This window comes from Thermothelomyces heterothallicus, assembly GCF_042370625.1.
Source record: "Thermothelomyces heterothallicus CBS 202.75 unplaced genomic scaffold P884_scaffold_46, whole genome shotgun sequence".
NCBI classification, from domain to species: domain Eukaryota; kingdom Fungi; phylum Ascomycota; class Sordariomycetes; order Sordariales; family Chaetomiaceae; genus Thermothelomyces; species Thermothelomyces heterothallicus.
The window spans coordinates 17,273-35,293 of NW_027192607.1; the positions used below are offsets into that span (position 1 = coordinate 17,273).

An 18,021-nucleotide genomic window follows, 5' to 3' on the forward strand; every position below is an offset into this window, starting at 1 on the left:
TGCCTCTTTTCTTCGTCATAATCCATTTTTCTTTCCCGACTTCAAAAGTCTAAGTGGGGAGCAACTGAGGTGACGCCTTCATTAGGGTGGCAGCGTGGCCAACCATTCTTTCAGTTGATGCTCTCGCCCTCAATTAAAGAAACCGCATCAGAGCCGCGATCGTGAGTCAAGAAAGGACGCCGAGCATTCTCCATGCTTTCTCCATGCTTTCTCCATGCTTTCTTCATGTTTCTGTTATGATTGGCAGAACAACCCTGCTTTTGTTGTAATTATGCACCACCGGCCCAACGCTGGCATTGACAAAACCTACCTACCTAGTTATTGATCACCACACAGCTATCCACTGGACTTATCAGTTGCCGTCTAGCAGGACAGTGCTCGCTTCGTCCCTTGGGCTGCTGATAACGACGAGTGCTCCCCTCTAAGGCCAGAAGATGAATATTATCGTGGTACGTTGGCTTCCAGATTGGGGGAGGGCGTATTAACGCGCATCCACCACGTAACCTTGTCTCGATAGGGATCCATGCCCGGCCCGCGAAGCAAAATCTGGAGACCGCCACCTACGATTGTGACCGCGGGCGATTACATAGTAGGCGCAGTGGATGATGCAGAGCTATGCTCCGCTTGCTGACTGTTGTGCCTGCGTCAGCTGGAGCCGGTCGAGCGGGGCCATGCTCGGCGCATTGAAGGCTTGGTTGCGGGAGGGAGTAGCAATGCTAATGGAAGATTCTTTTCGTCTCGTCTCTGCCCTGGAACTCGCTGCTCATACTTACTCCATAGTCTAATAGGGGACTAGTAGCGCCACGCATGGGACTCGGCTTGTCGCGGCCGCCTGGAGCCGGTCCTAGAATTCACGATTACGCCCTTCATGTAATTAACTCGGCAGCCGAGACGATCGCTAATTAGCGTGCCCACTTGGCACGGGCTTAGGCTTTAGCACAGGCCAAGGCAGTATCTCTCGGTGGTCAAATCAGGACTAACTAATACATACGGAGAGAGTTAGTTACACTTTGTGCCTATAACTAATCCACTGTGACTCGGAGTGGGGGGAGATGTTTAGTTATCAGAATGAGCGATGAGACCGTGAGTCAACCACCCCATGCTCAGATCAATGGTACCTATAAATGGAAGTATGTACGGATTACACTACTGTATGTACATACATACATACATACATACGTACATACGTACATACGTACATAAGCACGTATACCGTCACTCAAGTGCACAACTGCTTCTTTCCAACTGCTTCACTGGCATAACACCCACACTCAAAGTGATCCACAGGCTTCTGGATTGCCGTGCCTCCGCCATCAAGCCCAATGGACGCCAGTCAAGAACTCCCAGTTAGGGAAAAGGCCAATGTCGACGCCAACAAGGCCGGCCTCGTCGAGTTTGGCCACCGACTGGGAGACGAACACTTCATGATCGATCCGTCGTTCCGCAACCTCAACCATGGTATCAATGCCCAATTTCAATTCTCCCTCTCTCTCTCTCTTTTTTTTCTTTTTTTCTTCTTCTTTGTCTTCCTATATCTCTCTCGTTATTTACTTTCCCTTCGGTTCACTCGGAATGATATTGACCTCTCCCCTCCTCTCTCTAATTAAGGCTCTTTCGGCACCTACCCGCGGGCGATCCAAGCCAAGATGCGCGAGTACCAGGACCTCGCGGAGGCCCGGCCGGACCCGTTCGTCCGCTACGATCAGACACGGCTGCTCGACGAGTCGCGCGAGGCCGTGGCCCGGCTGCTCCGCGCGCCCGTCGACACGTGCGTCTTCGTGCCCAACGCCAGCGTAGGGGTCAACACGGTGCTCCGCAACCTGGTCTGGAACGGCGACGGGCGCGACGAGATCTTGTACTTCAGCACCATCTACGGCGGGTGCGCCAAGACGATCGACTACGTCGTCGAGGACCGCGCCGGCGCCGTGGGCGCCCGGTGCATCGACCTGTCGTACCCCTGCGAGGACGACGCCGTCGTGGCCGCCTTCCACGCCGCCGTGGACGCGTCGGTGCGCGAGGGCCGCCGCCCGCGCGTCTGCTTGTTCGACGTCGTCTCGTCCATGCCGGGCGTGCGCTTCCCCTTCGAGGCCGTCACGGCCGCCTGCCGCGAGCGCGGCCTGCTGTCGCTCGTCGACGGCGCCCAGGGCGTCGGCATGGTCGACCTGGACCTGCCCGCCGTCGACCCGGACTTCTTCGTGAGCAACTGCCACAAGTGGCTGCACGTGCCCCGCGGCTGCGCCGTCATGTACGTGCCCCTGCGCAACCAGCCCCTGATCCGGTCCACGCTGCCGACCTCGCACGGCTTCGTGCCCCGCGCCGCGGCCGGCGGCAGCAACCGGTTCAACCCGCTGCCGCCCTCGACCAAGTCCGAGTTCGTCAACAACTTCGAGTTTGTCGGCTCCGTCGACAGCTCGCCCTACCTGTGCGTCAAGGACGCCATCCGCTGGCGGGACGAGGTCCTGGGCGGCGAGGAGCGCATCCGGGACGCCCTCGTCGCCATGGCCAGGGAGGGCGGCCGCCGCGCCGCCGAGATCCTCGGCACCCACGTGCTGGACAACGCCAGCCAGAGCTTGACCAGGTGCGCCATGGTCAACGTCGCGCTGCCGCTCGCCATGCAGCCCGACGAGGGCGAGCAGCTGCGCGCCGATCTGGAAGGCGTGCCGGCCATCCCCAAGAGCGAGACCGGAGCCGTCTTGAACTGGATCTTGCGGACGCTGATGGACGAATACAACACCTTTGTCCCTCTCTTCTTCCACCGCGGCCGTTATTGGATGCGCCTCAGCGCGCAGGTCTACCTGGAGCTGGAAGACTTTGAATGGGCCGGCCGCACGCTCAAGGCGGTCTGCGAGAGGGTGGCCAAAGGAGAGTACAAAGTGTGATTAGGCGGTAATTAATTAGCAGGTTCCGGGCGAAACAAAGACAATATTTATTACACATTTTATTGTTCTCTCTTATTTTTTCTTATCCTTTCCTTTCCTATTTTACACCCTCCCATCTCTCTCTCTCCGCGTCGATCGACTCATTCCAGGCCCCATCTGTTGTATGACTGACCCTATTCAATACCTCCCTTCCCGTCTCTCCCACCTCTCCGTTCTCGACTCCAACGATGATGACGTCCTCCTCGTCCTCCCCCGGTCGCTCCAACGCCTCCACCTGGCTCTTGACCAGCCCCTCCCCGGCGAAGTGGCTCTTCCGCTCGCGCGCCCGCTGCCGCAGCACCTCCTCGTGCACGTCTTGAAACACGAACCGCACCCTCGCCGGAGCGGTCCGCACCGGATCCCCCTCGCGCAGCGCGTCGCGGTACCGCCGCTTGAGCGCCGAGCACGTCACCACGCGATGTGGTAGCCGCGGCGCCGGCGGCGTCCCCGTGTCGCCGTCGGCGTCTGCGTCGGTGGAGGAGACGACGACGCGCTCGTGCAGGGCGTCTAGCCACGCCGCACGGTCTTCGTCCGTCAGCGGCTCGTTACGCGCCATCTTATCGCGGTTGGCTTAATTAGGGGTGGAACTGTTGTTCCGCAAGTCGAGATTATGTGTTGGTCCTCACAGTTAGCGTGTTTCACCCCTTCTCCCTACTTATTGTTTTTGTTTCCCTCCTTATCCAAACAACACGCGAGAAAAATAGAGGGGGAAATAGAAGAGACGAGGCCTGGTTTGTCACGTACGTCATCGCCCTCCACGAAGCTAAGGTCCAGCTTGTCCGCGAGGTACTTCGCAACTGTTGTCTTGCCGCTGGCAGTTGGGCCGGCGATGAACCAAACCCAGCGGTCGCTGCCTCTCTTCCCTTCCTCTCCATCCTCTCCGATGGTGCGAAGCGGCGTTCGCTTGCGAGCCATGGTGAAAAAAAGGACGCAAAGGGCCGTTGTGATTATTAGGTCAACACAAGAATAAGTAGGTCTCCTTAGCTCAAAGGTGTTACAAAGCCCTAGCCGGAAGCATCGTGTAGTATGAATATAATCCGTATACGGTCTTTTTCTGATGCTTGACAAGCGGCTGCTCAAAAGGAATGGAAACAATTGTCACTTGGTGTAATACGCCTCCGTTGGGAGTTCAAGGGTCTAAACGCTACGTTTGGTGACGTCAGCTTGCAAATTGCTTCCAGGTCAGAGCAGGGTACTGATAACTAATGCTTTAGGCATCTTACGTGTTCAGCCACAACGCAAAATTTGAATAACCAGCACGAGACAGTTCATCGGCCTATGTGGCCGGTGACATTGCGTCTTATACAATCAATCGACAATCCAACCTCGAAATATTTCCACGCCTCCTACTAAGCAGGGGGCCATTACGGCCCCTGCGAAGTCGATTAATTAATCACGCTTCTCGGCCCTGAATGTAAACCGGGGGGCTCTAATGTGAATTCATTGAGTGAAGAAATGGTCACTCAGCAGGAACTTCCTCGACGTTCAATGGTCAAGCAGTCATCATGGTGTGCTAGTGCTCGTAGTAACGCGAACAGCGTACTGTAGACACCCCGGTCAGGCAAAGGGTGTCACTAAATATTCTTGGGTGTGGACGGGAGCGCCTATATATAAGAGACTAATTAACAGGCCGACATAAAACTTGGTAGCCCATAATGGTTGAAATTCGTCATTCAAGACTCATATTAATATGCACATTAGATGACCATGTCCTAATTTGCTCCCCAAGCCACGACCTGCCACTTGTATTCGTTTCACATGATTATTATGTCCTACCTTCAAATCCCAATTATAAAGCGAAGAAGACGCAATGAAACGCCATATAAATGCCGCTCCCCCCAATGAAGGATAAAGATTTGCCAACAACCTAAACAACCAGATGAAAAAGAGCAGAGTGCAGTGGACAAGGGAAAGGGGTATCTCGACATAGTTCCTTTCTCCACTGTGACCACCATCCACCTTCCCGAGCCTCCTTCCCTTCCCCGGCCTTCCTCAGCGAGGTCCTCCCTTCCACTCCAATATCTCCCTCGTGCTCGGCAGAAACATCTGAGAGTGTCTTTTGGATGCGTCTTCTCCGGCTGCTTTGCTGAGCGACATGGCGTACTCGCCCCGCTTCTTGATTAAGAATGCAAGCGCCAGTGTCGGTTGCACGTTCCTTCTGAAAGGTTTCTTCTTTTGGTCTTTTCCCTTGTTGTCTAGGACGACTCCGTCCGCATCATGGTGAAACATGGCTCTCGACACGGCTGACGCTAGTTGTCTTGCATCCGCCTCATTGATTTCCCCCCTGGCCCCAAGAAGCACCTCGGCAAATACGGTCAAAAGGTACTTCGTCAGGTTGCGGTTGGCTGTCGGTAGGCGGTTAAGCGCCTCGGTCCAGAAGTCGAGGCCCGTCTCGACACGGGGACATGGCGGTTCAATAGCGCCTTCTTGCCGTGCAAGCAAAATCCAGGACTTCACAACAGATGGCGAGATGAGTGGCTTGGGCAGCGACTCGAGATAGACTAGGATGAGTCGCGCGGCGTCGTGCACCGTGTAGTCGGTGCCTTCAAACTGGAACTGCTCACCGAACGATGGAGGAGTACTGAAGATGGCCTGGAGATTTGTTACATTATAAGCATTTCCTGGAGAGGAGAAGATGTTGGCGTCGGCGTCGCCTGGGGTAGTGGTCAGTGGTGTCACTGTAGCAGGGGTCTCGTGCGGAAGGAGATGGACAAACCGGCTCGGCGAATAAACTCGCAGCATTTGTACATCGACAAAGGAAACGTTCGATAAGACGTAGTCCTCCCCTTGTGTGATATCCTGATCTTCATGGGCGCGACGCGGATACTTTCTTTCAGGTCCACGCCAAAGACCGCCTCGGGCTTCTTTGGCTGCGACTCTCCCAGCCACGGAATACGATGGAAGAACTTGGTAGTCGTGCTGACTTCTGTACGAAGAGTGTTGGTGGGGGACAACGTTGGCATAGCCCCGACCGGTGCCGGCGGGTCGTCGTCATGATGGTCTGGCGCTCGAGGGGGGGTCGCGAGCTGCATGGGTGTTAGGGACCGTCTTTCCAGACAGGGATCCTCCGCACGGTTTCCACCGTTGCGGATACGCGAGAAGAAATTGACGGATTTCCGTGTTGCCATGTTTCCATGACTGGGCCGCCACTCGCTTGAACTCCCGCTTCCCAACGAGCTGACACTGCGACAGTGGCTGCCGTCAACGCCGGGAAACAATTTCTTGTCGCCGCCCTCACTGTTGCTGTTGTTATACGATGCCTCGGTGGGTGTCAACAGTGACACACCGTCCGTATTTTCATCCGTGTTCCCCTCCTCTTCCTGGATGATACCAAGTGCCTCTGACTCGGCGGTTTTGGTCGACCTAATTGACGTTTTACGCTGTCCGAAGTACGCTTCCGACCCGGAAGTGGGGTTGAGGTGACGCCCAAGCTCGAGATCGAGAGAGGTAAGCTGTGACAGTGGTCGGAATACCTCGGATGTGACGCTTGGGGTCGCCGGAGCCGGCGCCGATGGGGTGGATGACGTCCCAGACATGTCCTCTTGGTCCGGTATCAGCTCGGGCACCTCGCATGGGTGGGAGAAGGGAAATCGCGAGATGCGGCACGACATTTCAGGCTCTGGTGAAGAACTGGCCGGCTGCTCGTCGGGGAGAGGCGGCAGCGCCTTTTCCTTCCGACTAAGAGGAGCTTGTTGTTCCGTCCCAATGCTTCTCGCTTGTTGGTGGACGTCGCGTTTGGACCAACCGTCGGAGATTTCGTTCGGGCCCTCCACAGAATCGGCATCGATGTCGTCGTTCAGTTTGTCTTCTTCGTCCGCGGAATCCATAACCACTCCTCGAATCTGGCCCTGCCGATGGCCGAGGCCCGGCGCCGTTTTTCGAGTCCCTCGACCGTTGTCATCTCCAGTCTCGGTGGAATCAATAGTGCCTCCCGAACCCCGTTGCGTCCCATGGTCTTCACCCCACCCAAGCAATGCGGCCGCCAGCTGTTCCCGCATGCTATCGTCCAGGATGTCGCTCATGATTGTAACGTCGTAATTTCCTAAAATATTCCAAGTCTGAATCGTCCGCCACTTCGTGTCATGACATATTGTAAAGGTGGTGATCTTCCTTCTGCTGCATGCTGCAAAATGGTGCAGAGTGCGCGTGCAATTGACCGTGTTGCTGTCGCGCCGCTTCACGTGAAATGAGGAAAAAAGAAATAATAACAATAATAATAATAAAAGACGACCTGCGGCGCAGCGCGATCCTTGCTGGTGCACCGTCCGAGTTGGTTGTTGGGTATCTCTGTCGGGAATCCGTCAGCTTGGGTTACGCAGGTCACGTACTGCACTGCGCGTACTCGTACCCCGTTTATACAGTGTACGGTCCGCACTAGTTATAACACAGCAAGCGTGGAATGCCGCGCTGGGCGTCCGTTGGATGATCTGACGATCCGGGATGCAAAAGAGGAACCGGGTCGGGTAAACCCAAATCTGCTACCAAACAGCAAAAGAAAAAGAAAAGACGACAGAGGGACGAAAACGAATGTCCAACGGCGGGGCCTGGTGCCAATTCAATAGCTGGAGGATTCCGCCTTTTTCCAGCGCTCCCGCCCAAAAATCCTTCTCACCGTCTCTCTGTTCGCGCTCCTTCCGCGCAACGCTCACCTTCGACCCCCGCGTTCTTCGGAACTTGGGCAAGTGCTTCTTCCCACGGAAGGAGCGCAATGCTACTACACCCACTCCACTCAGCTAAGCTTGTTTCAGGGTGACTGCGACCTGTGCTTGTTCAAGGCCCACCACCCGTCGCCCGAACCCAGGTATTTTCTTGGTGTTAGTTATGGGAAACCCCTAGCGCAATGTTGCATTCGGCAATAGGAGCCTGCAGCCAAGTGGAAAACAGGTATGTATTCGAGTATAATCCGTATATAGTATTCTTACCTATAAGTGTAATGGACAGGCATACAGAGGCGTTAGGTAGAATGACGACAGAGATATGATGCGCAGATGCATTAGAAAGTAACTACTGTAATCGTGCAGTACATTGCGTTCTGGCCAAGCGCCGGAGATAATGTATGTATGTACAGTACGAACGTACGGTACGGCACGAAAAAAGTTAAGCCTTCAGTTTTATCGTTGCCTAGTGGTGTTGAGGACTGCTCCTCGGCGCACAACTGTCTTAAACAGTTTCGCATTGGTACGTAGTAGTGCCACGCATAACGTGACCAATCCCCACAACCGCAACATCGCTTCCAGCCAAGCACGCCGTATCTCATACACCGCTGCCACCACCACCACCACCAACCCCCTGCTGCGGGGTCAGATGCATCTTTCCCATCCCACCATGCTGGGCCCCCAGTCTCCACAACCGGAATCACGGCCCACAACAGGCTGCGCCGAACGGCCACTAACTCGGTCTGGCTTCTCACATCCTGGAAAAAAAAATCATCAAACGCCCCCAGGATCAAGTCGAAACATTGGCAACGGCGCAGCAAGTTCGGACGAGCATCACACACTGAAAAAGCAGGTCCTTGATCCGTTGATGCGCTCACCTCCCTTGGCTGATCGTCGGGGAGGATTCCCGCTTCTCGACACCCTAGCTGACAGGTGTGTGTACGGAGTACATCCGTACGTGCACTCTGTATGCGGGAGTGGAGAACATCTCTTATCAAGGTTTTTTTTCATGGGTTGGGCTTTAATGGGAGTGTGCCGGGATATCGAGCCATGATTAACTGACTTCTCCCGGCGAGTGCCAATAGTCAAACAATGGATGAGAAAAACGAACCATTTCTCGTCGTCCTTACACAACTGAATCTATTGAAAGGCTTAGACGGTTTCAACCAGAGAAAAATGGTCCAAGGAGAGAGCAATCCTGGTCAGATCATGTTCCCCGGGCGGGAAGATCAAGCCGAATGACAGGCATTGGCGTGATCCTGTGGCGCACATTAGCGTCGCCTGGCGGAAGCCAAGTTCGGGCTCGCTAATCTCGCTGGGGCAAAGGATGGACTGACGAGCACGCGTAAGAAGTCTAAGTTTGGATCACAGATGATCCTTTCGGGGAAACCGGAGGCGAGGGCCTAATTAGTTCCCCGCCGCCCAGACTTTTCTGTGATCACCTTGGAGAGACGTTCTATTATAACGACAAACTGTGTCTGGCCTCTTTTTTAATGAAAACATACAAAGAATAAGAAAACAACCTTGAAGCTTCAGCGCGGCAAAATAAAGGGCGTGTGGAGGGAGTACGTTGTCTGCAGCGGAAGAACCCAAGGCATCACGCCACTAGACTGGGGACCTGGCAGAGAGAGGAGCCTCCAGTCGTTCACTCCTCTCTATTATACCTCCTCCTTTCCCTCAAACTTCAGAATTGACTCAACCGTGTCCACAACAGTCTTCTCCAGGTCGGTATACTCTAATCGTAACACCTCTCTCGACCGTGTGTTATCAAACGCCCAGTGATCCTCGGGGAAGTCATCCTTGGCCGCTTCCCTTTTCGGCGGCAAGAGCCCCTCCAACCGTGGAAACCGGCATCGAATGATGCTCGCCAACCTCGGATTGGAGAAGTAGCCGCCGACTACATAGAAGCGCTTCCCGCCCGCCTCGGGCATCGTTAGCGCACGGACGTGGGCAAGTGCCACGTCGCGGACGTCGACAAACGTGAAGACGGGGGCGGTCGGGTGGATACCGCCGCGCATGCGGCCTTGAACGAGATCGCGGATGCGGTGATTGGATGTATTGAGCGCGTCCAGCCCGGCTAAGTTGCGCGGGATGGGGCCGAAGGTGTAAGTGTTGTTGATGGTGGCCAGGGTGAAGGACGGGGCGTTGGTGGCGACGAAGTCCCAAGCGGCCTTTTCGGCGAATTTCTAGATCGCAATTTTGTCATCAGCATTTGTCTTCCTAATTATTAGGGAGTTTTGTACGTGAACTGATCTGAGAAGGAACGGGATAGCTGGTGGAAAGTGGAAGCTGCTCACTTTGCTTGCCCGGTAGGTGTGCTCTGGGTCCATGGCCTGATCCCAGGTCACGTCGGCCCAGGAAGATTCGTCGTAGACCTTGGGATGGTTTGGCGGGTTCAGAATGGCTGCCGATGAGGAGGTGATTACGACGCGCCTGACGGTGGGCGCGTAGGCGTGGACTGACTCGAGGATGCCCGTCGTGCCCTTGATAGCCGGGTCGAGGCAATCCTTGACCGGATCATTCCACTGCATCTGGTAGGGTGAGGCTGTGTGGACGACGTAGCCGAACGGCGGGCCCGCCTTGAAAACCTTGTTTGAGTTAGATTTTCGACCACTCCTGCAAGAGGGAGTTGAGCGGTTTTCTCACTTCATCGAATGCGCCCTTCTTCGCGATATCCTCGACCACGACATACGATACCCGTTTCCTTTGTTTTTCGTCGATGGATTTGATGATACGCTGCCCCTTCTCTCGGGACCTTACGGTTACTACAACGTCAAAGCTGCAAGTAAATGAGCCCCCACTGTGTTCTTAGTTCGAGTCATGCTCTAAGTGCACCTTACCCATGGTCGAGAAGACAGTCCAGGACATGTGAAGCGATGAAGCCAGTCCCGCCTAGGAAATGGTGTGAGCGAGCATCTTCTGGAACCATTGTGGTGATGCAGACGGAGCACCTTACCAGTCAAAAGGACTTTTTCCTCGCCACCAAACGACTTATTCCAATCTCGATCCATTATTGCAGTTCGACTCCGTGTGATCCCGGCGGCCTCGAAACATTGATTTCAAGAATGGAAAAAAAAATTGTTGCATTACTCTACAGCGCAAGATTCAGGTAGGTACGTTGCTTGTGCTACTATTAGAACTGTTACGAACCGGGAAGTCGAATGTCTCAGTCTCTTGCAGGTTCTTTCCCTCCATCTGCTGTGGCGCCGCAGTTCCAGCACCCGATTCCTTTGCAGCTTTCAATTCCGGATATCCCCACTGAAGGCCCGAAGGCAGGCACCGCATGTGCCGAACTCTCGTGAATATTTGTTTTCCGGACAGCTGCCGCAGATACTTCATCAATCGATGTAGAAGGGAACACCGACCGCTGAGCCCCATTGTGCATGATTGCATTCGCAGCCACTGCGATACTAGGAGAAGCAGCCGACACCTCGACGGCCACGGCCAACATGTATTCACCGACGCGAAAGGAGCCCCTCCACGTGGCAATCATCGGCGCGGGCATCGCCGGCGTCAGTGTGGCCCTTGGCTTACAGGCTCGCGGCGTCTCCTACACCATCTATGAGCGCGCCCCGGGTTTTCGAGAGATCGGGGCAGGCATCGGGTTCAGTCCCAACGCGGAGCATGCGATGGGGTCCCTGAACCCGGACATGTTTGCCGCGTACAGGCGTGTTGCCAACCAAAACGGAGAGGACTACTTCCAATGGGTGGACGGATATGAAACCAACGAGCTTATCTTCAAGCTGCATGTGGGCAAAGACAGCTTCCTGGGCGGGCTCCGCAGCGCCTTTCTTGACCAGTGGTCGCAGCTTATACCAGCGAGCTCCGTGCAGTTCGACAAACACCTCGACACGATCACGGAGCCCGCCCCCGACTCCCCATCGGACAAGGTGCTTATCCACTTCACGGACGGCACAACGGCCGCCGCCGACGCCATCGTCGGCTGCGACGGCATCCGCTCCCGCGTCCGCCAGCTGATTCTACCCGACCCCCCAGTCCGTCCGGGATACACGCAAAAGTTTTGCTTCCGGGCTCTCGCCCCGATGCCGGCCGCGGTGGCCGCGGTGGGTCACGCCCGCACCTCGACGCGCTTCATGTACAACGGCCCGGGGGCGCACCTCATCACGTACCCGGTTGCCAACAGCAGCCTCCTCAACATCCTCGCGGTGCTTTCGGACCCGAGCCCCAGCTGGCCGCATCCGCACCACACGGCAGCGGGCAGCAAATCGGAGGTGACCGCCGCGTTTTCCGAGTGGTGCGGCGCTGCGCGGGCCATTGTCGGCTTGCTGCCTGACTCGGACGGCGGGAAGATGGACAAATGGGGGATCTTTGACCTGGCGGCAGATCCGGTGCCACATTACCACAGCGGCAGGGTGTGCGTGGCTGGTGATGCGGCGCACGCGACAGGGCCGCACCTCGGGGCGGGAGCGGGGATGGGGATTGAGGACGCGCTGGTGCTGGGGGCGTTGCTGGCGGAGGTCAATAAAAGATGGACGGGAATGGAGAAAGACTCGGATGGCAAGGGGAGGCTGGTGGAGAAGGCATTGGAGGTGTATAACGACGTGAGGTACCTCCGGACGCAGGAGGTGATCCATTCGACGAGGAAAGCGTGCGATTTGTTTCATTGGCGTGATCCTGATGTTGCAAGAAACCCAGAAGGGTTCGGCAAAGAGATCACAGAGCTGTTTTATGAGGTATGGAAATACGATGTCGACGGGATGGTGGAGAGGGCGGTGGCCAAGTTCGTTGAGACGGCTCTCTAATTATTACCTAGCTGGAACAATATTGAAGTAACTGTTAGCCGCGCTGGGATCAAATGCCGCCAATGACAAATGAGCGGTGTCTTCCCGCTGCAAGGTTATGAGATTGGCGAGGACCATCACAGTCCCAGCTAGCATGTAAAGAGGCCGTAATTAATTGTGAAATTCGAAGTTAAAGATACCAGGAGCTCACAGCTTGCCTGGGTTTATGAAGGATCCGTTTTCCTAAATGTGTCAGCATCGAACGTTACAATCTGGAAAAAACATTGAGAGGGGGTGTGTGTGCGTGTGTATGAAAGAAAAAAGAGAGAGGGTACGGGCACTTACGATCCTCCCACGTCTTCTTGGGGGTGATCTCTTCGATATGGTGATGCCACATCCACAAGCACCACAGCGCCACCAGGCTGTCACGCTGTCTCCGCGACAGCGGCTCTACTACCCTGAGCGAATACACATCCTCCCGCTGCTCGGCCGTCGCATCAGCGCCAGCGCCACCAGCACCAGCACCATTATCACTGCCCGGACCAGCATTAGCGTCGGTATCGGCATCAGCTGGGGCCCCGTCCTCTCGTAGCTGCTGGGCCACGACCATCCCCTGATCGTCACTCCACTCCCAGCAGTCGTCTTTGCCGCCCTTGACTGCGAACCAGTATTCCCCCTTCTTGACCTTGACGTCCCGGTGCTGCAGCGCCCTGATCTCGGCGTCGGACCGCACCGGCAGAGCGCGGTACCCGGAGTGGAAGGCGGGGGCTGCGCTCGATCCGGATGGTGCCCAGGGCCTTCCTCGTCAGCGGCTCCAGCCAGATCTCGGCGGGGATCCCCATCAGGGGCATCGGCTTGCGGTGCTCGAGCCGGTAGGCGTCCTTGGCCCGGCGCGAGACGACGGGGGAGCCGTCGGGCGGCCGTGTGCACGCGCGGGTCTAGCCGCTGCAGCACCATCTCGCCCGCCGGAATCCCTGGCTCGTGGATGGCGTTGGTGAGCTAGTACTCCGGTGTCATGTCCGCATCGGCCGTCCGGGAAGGAGTCCGTGACCGGGTAGATGAAGCGGCCGCGGAGGACCAGCGTGCACGGGTCCAGGATCTCGTTCGGGTCTGGAGCCGCGAGCTGGGAGTGGGCTTGGTAGGCGGGCGGCTCGTAGGAGGGCGGGTCGTCGCGAGAAACGTCTAATTAGTTGGCTCGGATCGATGTCGTCGGCAGCGGCGGCGGGGGTGAAGAGTGAGGGGTCTCTGTTCGCGCCCATCTTGCATTTCTTTTTTTTATCTCCTTCGAATCGGAGAGTAATTATGAGATACCTCGGGTAGGTTGTGACTTTTCGTAATTAATTAGTTAACAGATACTTTAGCCGCTCAAAGAATCAATATTATCTCTCAGTTCCAATGAAGGATCCAGTTCTTCGCTTGATGAATTGAAGAGAAGCAACTGAGAGACGCGAATGATGTCGGAATGTCAGGAAACAACTCGGGAACTCTTGGCATCAGGCAGGCGAAGTGAATCCTTTTTAAGATTCTCAGCATTCACACAGGCTGGGCAGCCTGTGAAGAGTTCGTGGTGCATTGCACAGCCACTGTAAACCTCCCCAAGGCAGACTTGGCAGACAGAGAGGAAGCGACTGTGGCTCTTGTGGTCTATCGCCATTTCTTTTTCGCTTTCACAAGTGTTTGAGGCTAGTATTCACATAGTCCTGGACGATCTTGTCCGACAGAGTAACGAGTCGGCACACTCTCTCAATCTTTTATCATGCGTTTGTCGGGTGTTCTCAAGTTGTGCCGCAGTCGAAGGCACAAGCTCTGGCTCCGCCGCGCGAGCTTGTTCCGACGGGTGCGCTCCCTACGGAACCTACCACACCATAATTACGGACTACGGATTCCAAGCAGACATGTGAGGAAGGAACCTGACCCCACCCTCTCCCGCCGCGGTTCTCGGGCAGCGAGACCCGGCGAGACCCGCTCCGGTTCTGCCGCCGACTGCAAAAGCTAAGCAACCATTCGTAGCTACCACACAAAGTTCTCCGTCCACCATGAACCATAAGTAGGGTGCAGGGCCGGGCATCTCCGGTTTTACTCGGCTCTGGCTGATAGAGCTTTACCTCACTTATCTGAACTGCCCCCACAGCACAGAATGCCCGCAAACTTTGTACGAGTTTTGCGGAGCCAATCAATCGATAATGACACCCGGAAATCACCAGCCATTCCCTCAAGCAGGAGACCACTCCGACGTGAGGTATGAGCGAGCCCCGCAAGCCGCTGCACGCGGCATCCAATGGGCTCTGCGGAAGAGCAAGATGCAGCCATCTCCCCCGATCTCCGAGGAATTTGCCGGCGATTGAATGTAGATAACAAACAGGGCGGAGCGGGGTCAAGGGCTCGACAGAGTCATAAACCGCCATTGCCCCTCTTTGCCCTGCCCATACCAAGGACCAGCAGGCAGCCCACGGGAGCTTCGCTAGGTATCGACGTTGGAACTCGTCCCATCCTTCTCCTCACCTTTTTGCTCGAGTTGGTTCTTGGGCTTTGGGCACCCAGGCACCACCCATCACAATGCATACGTCGTCGGCAAGCCTGGTCCTCGCCGGGCTCGCAGCCACTGCTGCGGCCGAGACCATCCATGGTGCCCTCGTCTTTGCCCGTCACGGCGACCGTAGGTAGCCATGCTGAGAGAGATCCGAGTCGAGAAGAAGTAGACATTGACCTCGCCCTCTCCCTCGTCCTCGCCATAGGCACGTCTAAGCACTATCCCAACTACGTGCTCACCCCCCTCGGCGCCCAGCAGGTCTTCCAGGTCGGCAGCTTCTACCGGAGCCGCTACCTCTCGTCGTCCTCGCCCCAGCGCATCCGCAACATCTCCGAGTTTGAGCACGTCCCGGCCCAGGTCTGGGCCAGCGCGCCCGACGCCTCCGTCCTGCTCACCACCGCCAACGCGTTCCTGCAGGGCCTCTACCCCCCTCTAGGAGACATCAAGCCCTCCCTCGCCGCCCAGGCGCTCGCCAACGGCACGTCGGTCGAGACCCCCCTGAGCGGATACCAGTACGTCACCCTGCACGGCATCAACGACGACTCCCCCGAGACCATCTGGATCAAGGGCGACGACGACTGCCCGGCCCTTAGCGCCGCCTCGGCCGACTTCATGGCCAGCGCCGAGTTCCAGACCCGGCTCGCCTCCACGCGCGACTTCTACCAGAGCCTGTACCCGTTCGTGAGCAACGTCTACTCCTCGATCGGGGACCTGAGCTACGAGAAGGCGTACGACATCTTTGACGTCATCAACGTCGCCAAGATCCACAACGCCTCCTCGGCCGTCAAGGACGTCACCGACGAGCAGATGTTCCAGCTGCGCACCCTCGCCGACAGCGCCGAGTTCGGCCTCAACTTCAACGCCTCCCAGCCCGACCGCTCCCTGCACGCCCAGACCTTCGCCGCCTCCGTCCTGAACCACCTCAACCAGACCGTCAGCTCGCCCGACCGCAACCCCAAGCTCACCCTGCTCGCCGGCAGCTACGACACCTTCCTGGCCTTCTTCGGCCTGGCCGGCCTGATCGACGTGTCTCCGGACTTTTACGGCCTGCCCGATTACGCGAGCACCATGGCCTTTGAGCTCTTCAGCCCCGACGATGCCGACGCCGACGCCGACACCGACGCGGAGGGGCCCCTCGACCCGGACGCGCTGCAGGTCCGCTACCTCTTCCGCAACGGCACCGACGGCGCCCTGCGCGCCTTCCCGCTCTTCGGCCGCGCCGAGGCCGCCATGCCCTGGGCCGACTTCGTCCGCGCCGTGCAGGCCGTCGGCATCGACTCGGCGGCCGAGTGGTGCAGCCGCTGCCGGAGCCCGGCCGTGTTCTGCGCCGCGTATAACACCACCACCACCGGGGCCGTCTCACAGAGCGGCGGCGGCGGCGAGGATACCGTCAGCAGGGGCTCCTGGATCGCCGTCCTCGTCGTCATGGCCGTCGCCGTCGCCGGGAACCTCGTCTGGGCCGCCGTGTGGCTCGTCAGGAGCCGGCGCCTCAGGGCGGAGAAGAGGGCCGCCGCGGCGGCGGCAGCCGCAGCGGCGGGGGTGGCCGGGGCGACGACCGTCTCGCGGGGCTCCGAGAGCGTGACGAGCTACGAGAAGCAGAGCGTCTGAGTCGCGCGAGCTGCCCTACTCGCGAATTGCCAGTCTACCACAAAGTTGTTATTACGAGAGAGATGATGACATGCCCGTACGAAGATGTTGTTATGCGACTGCGACATCCCAATGCATTTCTTTTCCTTTCTGGTCTGAGCAACTGGTATGCTTGTCAATACAGAATTGAGTAATCATGGGCCCATACTTGTGAGACAATGAACATGTGGTTGGGGACTATTTTCGCCGGGTCTATTTCGCCATGAAACATGTGCCTGTGACGCTGTATGAACGCATCCACCGGCCCTCGGCTTCCGACAGGCGGTGGTTTTGTCTGCCTTGCATATCATCGCCGTGCCGTTATCGCGAGATAGATCCTTGCTTGGGCGGCCTGAAGCAGTAAGGTTAGGTCTGGGCGAGCGTCATACCCCAGATGGTGGCAATCACTTCAACAAGATATTAATAATAATTACTATACCTTATTGTGATAATTATTCGGTTTGTTTACTCCTAAGCTTCTCCCAGGGATGTTCAGCCTAGGGAAGGTACGTGCTGACAGGGATAATTAGACCAGCTTGTTATATTAGATCATTGAGGCCAGCATGTAATTAAGCATCTGACCATTGATAATTAATAAATAATTACGTTCTTGGGTCCATTGGGTAATTGAGGGCATGGCCACGCGCGACTGTATGTATGTACATACTCTCCAGAGTGTGAACCTGCTCACTTTGGGCTCTCGGAAACTGACGCTGTCCTATTGAGTACCTAATTAATAATTACCCGGGTAGTTACCCTAGCTTCGAGGGAATTACAGCAGCAAACCCTGGGGAGCTTAGACGGTGCTCGCTTCAGAATCATCAAGTCGTCTTGATCTTCAACCCTTCCGGGGAAGAGCACGCCACGGATATTCACATCAATATTACACATCAAGTCCGGAACTTTATATTCTGGCTGCCGAATGTAGGACACTGCCGCCATTCCTGGTGCCCTGACAGTATTGGGCGTTTGGTCAATAATTATAGCGAATTTCGGTACTCGGGAACTTACAACGGCTACTAACAAGAGATTATTCACAATCAAGAACCTAGTCTTTTCTAATTCGTGTCCTTCTGCTCCTTGGCATAGCAAGGTACAGCAATATATGAAGCTGCTTACGTTTTTTATCGTCTTCAACTTATCTATTAATTAATTTCAGGACTTAGAGAGGCCCTGGCGGCTTGAGGTTAGAATGATTCGCTCTAATTATCTTTTAGATCGATCATAGAGCACGCTCCGCTACAAGTATACGCATCAGCTCTCCTATTTGCTCCAGCCGGCAGCTTGTTAAAGAAATGTTTTGAGGCTGAAATCCCTGACTGGATTAGTACAAGGCCGACGAAGTTAGCCCCGTAGCGTTCTCGCCGGATGGGCAGTGGCTTGCTTCAGGCTCAAATGATGGGGTAATCACGATCTGGGATACCACCTCGGGCAGCCGTGTCCAAACGTTTGATGTCGACGAGTGCCGGCGAGTGCATAATCTATGTGTCATTTGACCAGAAGAGCCTTGGGTTGTGCACCAACGGCGGATATGTTAATATAGGTACAGT

At 56.2% G+C, this 18,021-nt stretch overlaps 7 protein-coding genes across 7 annotated transcripts; 3 read left to right on the forward strand and 4 right to left on the reverse strand.

Annotated features, from left to right (window-relative positions):
* The first annotated feature begins 1,245 nt into the window (after positions 1-1,245).
* Positions 1,246-2,930, forward strand: P884DRAFT_252599 (pyridoxal phosphate-dependent transferase). Its single transcript, XM_069440738.1, has 2 exons — positions 1,246-1,458; positions 1,609-2,930. The coding sequence occupies exons 1-2, from the start codon at positions 1,323-1,325 to the stop codon at positions 2,877-2,879; spliced, it is 1,407 nt and encodes a 468-aa protein (XP_069293269.1). The 5' UTR covers positions 1,246-1,322; the 3' UTR covers positions 2,880-2,930.
* A 46-nt stretch (positions 2,931-2,976) lies between these two features.
* On the reverse strand, positions 2,977-3,474 carry P884DRAFT_212988 (uncharacterized protein; the record flags this gene model as incomplete). Its single annotated transcript, XM_069439183.1, has 1 exon — positions 2,977-3,474. The coding sequence occupies one exon, from the start codon at positions 3,472-3,474 to the stop codon at positions 2,977-2,979; it is 498 nt and encodes a 165-aa protein (XP_069293270.1).
* A 954-nt stretch (positions 3,475-4,428) lies between these two features.
* Positions 4,429-7,435, reverse strand: P884DRAFT_333047 (Rho GTPase activation protein). The gene is made up of 2 exons (XM_069445826.1): positions 5,635-7,435; positions 4,429-5,572 (listed from the first exon to the last, which is right to left on the reverse strand). The coding sequence occupies exons 1-2, from the start codon at positions 6,938-6,940 to the stop codon at positions 4,911-4,913; spliced, it is 1,968 nt and encodes a 655-aa protein (XP_069293271.1). The 5' UTR covers positions 6,941-7,435; the 3' UTR covers positions 4,429-4,910.
* Positions 7,436-9,231: 1,796 nt separating this feature from the next.
* On the reverse strand, positions 9,232-10,584 carry P884DRAFT_288300 (uncharacterized protein; the record flags this gene model as incomplete). Its single annotated transcript, XM_069443936.1, has 5 exons — positions 9,232-9,759; positions 9,871-10,161; positions 10,220-10,352; positions 10,414-10,465; positions 10,530-10,584. 5 exons carry the CDS (start codon positions 10,582-10,584, stop codon positions 9,232-9,234), a joined length of 1,059 nt encoding a protein of 352 aa, XP_069293272.1.
* A 438-nt stretch (positions 10,585-11,022) lies between these two features.
* On the forward strand, positions 11,023-12,336 carry P884DRAFT_212958 (uncharacterized protein; the record flags this gene model as incomplete). Its single annotated transcript, XM_069439181.1, has 1 exon — positions 11,023-12,336. One exon carries the CDS (start codon positions 11,023-11,025, stop codon positions 12,334-12,336), a length of 1,314 nt encoding a protein of 437 aa, XP_069293273.1.
* Positions 12,327-14,720, reverse strand: P884DRAFT_333050 (uncharacterized protein; the record flags this gene model as incomplete). The annotated part of the gene is made up of 5 exons (XM_069445827.1): positions 12,327-12,558; positions 12,661-13,030; positions 13,065-13,253; positions 13,322-13,465; positions 14,676-14,720. 5 exons carry the CDS (start codon positions 14,718-14,720, stop codon positions 12,506-12,508), a joined length of 801 nt encoding a protein of 266 aa, XP_069293274.1. The 3' UTR covers positions 12,327-12,505.
* Positions 14,543-16,873, forward strand: P884DRAFT_333051 (histidine phosphatase superfamily). The gene is made up of 2 exons (XM_069445828.1): positions 14,543-14,971; positions 15,051-16,873. The coding sequence occupies exons 1-2, from the start codon at positions 14,872-14,874 to the stop codon at positions 16,451-16,453; spliced, it is 1,503 nt and encodes a 500-aa protein (XP_069293275.1). The 5' UTR covers positions 14,543-14,871; the 3' UTR covers positions 16,454-16,873.
* Positions 16,874-18,021: the final 1,148 nt, after the last annotated feature.